General features: G+C 35.2%; 1 protein-coding gene across 1 annotated transcript in view; it reads right to left on the bottom strand.

Annotated features, from left to right (window-relative positions):
- pepd (peptidase D) overlaps positions 1–2,974 on the bottom strand; it is a 57,119-nt gene extending 54,145 nt beyond the window's left edge. The window contains exons 1-2 of the mRNA XM_043264985.1: positions 2,899–2,974; positions 765–951 (exon numbers count right to left, since the gene is read on the bottom strand). Coding sequence (XP_043120920.1) covers positions 765–951; positions 2,899–2,915 — 204 coding nt within the window. The 5' untranslated portion in view covers positions 2,916–2,974. The remainder of the gene's footprint in view (positions 1–764; positions 952–2,898) is intronic.
- Positions 2,975–3,800: the final 826 nt, after the last annotated feature.

Below are 3,800 nucleotides of genomic sequence, written 5' to 3'. Positions count from 1 at the left end.
TTTTTTGAGTAGGTTTGTCATAAAATGTTTTTACTCATTTAAAACCCAATAAAATTGAATATGCTTCCTTATTCTTTTATGTTTTCAAGTCCAAATAAGCATGTTTTTGGAATTTTTACATAAATATAAGTGCATAAATATATGCAGCCATATAATTAAAAGAAATAAAATAAATAATAATATTAATAAATATATATATATATATATATATATATATATATATATATATATATATATATATATATATATATATATATATATATATATATATATATATATGAATATTATTATTATTATTTATTTTATTTTTTTAATTTTATATATATATATATATATATATATATATATATATATATATATATATATATATATAAAATTAAAAAAATAAAAATATATATATATATATATATATTGTTTAATATTCATATATATATATATATATATATATACCATTGACTTCCATACAATTTTTTTCCTACTTCTCGGAAGTCAACGGCGGCCAAAATATCGGCCTTCCTTTAATTCTGACGTTTTGCACAGGCTTGGAACTAGAGACTTGGCAAATGATGACTGTATTTGAATTTGCGGTCGAGCGGTTCCTTTAAACGCTTTATTTTTCATTGTTAGCTCATGTTGGCCCGAGGGACATTATCACAAAAAGTTCCCGAAACTTTGCCGGGCTTTCACAAAGCTTCTCTAATTTGATTTCAGTCGCTTCGGAGTGAATGAGGAAGGGTTTTTGACTCGTGTTGAGCGTGCAGCACCTGTCTGAAGAGCATGTCGGTGTCGGTGCAGTATCTCTGCTTCTGTTCTCCTCCTTGAAGAAGCACCACAGATCCAGGCTGAAACCCCTTCTCAGCTTTCAGGCCTCGACACAAACGCTCTCGGTTTTCTGCAAACAGGGCGGCCGAGACCCTCAGAGTATCGTTTCCCAGCCAATACACCGCCTTCCTGTCACGGACGACACAAAAACACGCACGTCAAACACGAATAATACTGTGTTCTTGCCTTTTTCCGTTTACGCAACACGCACGCAAACCGCTGATCTGCTGAGACTGAACTAAAATCTCTGCGAGTGTCACACAGCTGTTATGCAAGAGCTGGATCTGATCACATGACGACGGGAAGAATTCGCTCCGCTGATCTCTGAGCCAGAAGAGCTGAAAAACACGCAGGAAATTTAAAGCAATAGCTTGCACAACTAAATGTTATTGGCTCGAACCTTTAGGCCATCCAAGATGCTAATTTTTTCTTCATCAGAATAGAAATGCATCACATCAGCGGATGCTCTTGAGTGAATGGGTGCCGTCAGAAACAGCTGATAAAAAAAAAAACATTGCTATAATCCACTCCAGGTTTGAAACAAGTCATCTATAATAACAAACGCATGGGTTATTACGGATTATGCACTAGATGCAAACATCTTACTGATGAATTAGTTTCTTTTGTCTTCCGGACTGGAGCGGTGTTTTTATCAGATGCACGGACTCTCATTCTCGCGGCACCCATTCCCTACCATTGCTGAGAAACTGACTTTCTCCAAATCTGATCAAGAAACAAACTCATCCACGTCTCGGATGACTTGAGAGGGAGAAAATGCTCCGTAGCATGCTTCTCATTCGACCCTTTGTACACCCCGAGACGTGACCGTCCCGTATCGTAGCATTAAAAGCACGCTGACAGTGGGCTGAGAGGAAGACGGAGCGCTTTATCACCGATAGAGCGTCGTAAAGATTAACAGCCATCAGGGGCGTCTGTGTGCGGTCAAAGGTCACTCGGATTCATGTCGCTGCAAATTAAATCCTTCACACGCTCACCCATCGATAAAAAACTGCCATAATTCAGAGGTAATGTACAGTCAGGCGGCCATTATCGCAAAACAAACCCGCAGCATACGGCGCATTATTCTGTTTATTACGCAGCGATTTTGATAAATAAATAGTCTGACGTGAAATATCATTAATGCCGTTTCAGGTTTGCACCAACATACACTGTTAAAGATCGCAATAATAATCATTAAACAAATTTGATCCCAGTTACGCCTTAAAATCGATTATTTTTGAGCATAAATCAGAACCCAGATAATAACAGCACAGTAAAGAAACGTATTTAACAAGATGACGAGGTATCAATGATATACAATAGATTTATGCTTTGTATTATCAGACTATCCTTTCAATCCAGTACCATTGCATTGGTATAAATGGTAAAAAAATGAATATCTTAAGATATTCATTCTTGTTTTCAGGATTTAAAAAAAATGATGCACGTAAAGTAAAATTATCTGTTAGTAAAATATATTTAAAATATTATTTATTGCTTGTTTTAAGCAAAATTTTAACCCTGAAAACAAGATTAAATATCTTAAAATAGACAATAAGCTTTCTTTTTTTTACTTTTTAATAAGACTTTAAAAAAGCTGATAAAAGCACCCTGATTTAAGCATTTTTAGACATTTTGACTAGAAAAAAAGTCAAGCCATTCACTTTTAAGAGACTTTGACTGATTGTACGACACGTCTATACTTCGGTACAAATACACAAACCATTTAAAATAACAGCAAATGCTAAAATTAAACAGGAAAACTTCAGATAGGGTTGTTCAACTTTCACCTAGCTATCTAGCATCGCCCCTGTGCTGAGCTCTTAATACAGTACGTCTTTGTGAGGGAATGTACACCAACCAAAATCATAAACACACAACATAAAGACAAATCGAAGGCGACAAAATACACGAACTTCTGTAAAACATCCGACAAACACCAAACACTCATCTGCGCGTGAAACGCGGCGCATGCGCAGCAGCGCGAGACACCTCCGTGCGCCTTTGCGAATCAACCGTTTCGCGATTATGGTGAAAAGCATACATCTACGGTGAAATAAGACAGAAGAAACTCACTGCTTCGAAGATGCCATGCTGCTTGCTGCTGCTGCTGCTGCTCGGCTGAGAGAGCGAGTCACGTGACCGGGAGCAGCTGATCGTCGCTCGATCACGTGACCGCGCTCGTGACGACAGCAAATCAGACGCTGACTGACAGATATTGGCCAAAAAAAAACATATTGGAAATGCTGTCATTTACTGTTTGCGCGTTTATGTGTGATTTGCACACGTGTCCGTGATACTAGCGTGCAAAAAGCAATCTTTCAACTAAGCAGGACGTGTATTTTGGCAGGATGGGCTTTCCACAAGGAGATTCTCATCGTCAGCAAAATAAAAATAAAGAACTGCAGCCAGGTGGGTGTTTTTTTTTTTTTAAGTGTAAGAACCATCTGTACTCATTTACCAGCAGAGACACAAGATACTGGATTGAGATTTATTAAAAAAAAAAAAAAAAAAAAAAAAAAAAAAGAAGAAAGAAATGACTGAAGAAACATCACTTCTACATCCAGTTAATTATGATTAATCATTACATACACACACACACACACACACACACACACACACACATATATATATATATATATATATATATATATATATATATATATATATATATATATATATATATATATGGACTGTTTTAAAATGTTTAATTCGATTAATTATACAATGTTGCGATTAATTAATTTTATCACAATGGCTGAGAAATAACCCACAAAATATATTTTAAAGCCATTATTGTTACATGACAAAATCAGCTTTATTATTATTATTATTTTTACATTTGTCATTTTCCATTTCTGAATGAATTGGCGCTTTAATTAGTTTGCTTTATTAAATATGAGTTGTTTTTATTGTTTAGATTACATAAGTCTAACATTAAAACATGATTCATTATGTTTATTTTTCCCTCATCTGAA

Source organism: Puntigrus tetrazona, chromosome 18 (assembly GCF_018831695.1).
Source record: "Puntigrus tetrazona isolate hp1 chromosome 18, ASM1883169v1, whole genome shotgun sequence".
Classification (NCBI taxonomy): Eukaryota; Metazoa; Chordata; class Actinopteri; order Cypriniformes; family Cyprinidae; genus Puntigrus; species Puntigrus tetrazona.
This window is presented reverse-complemented; position numbering and strand designations above follow the sequence as displayed.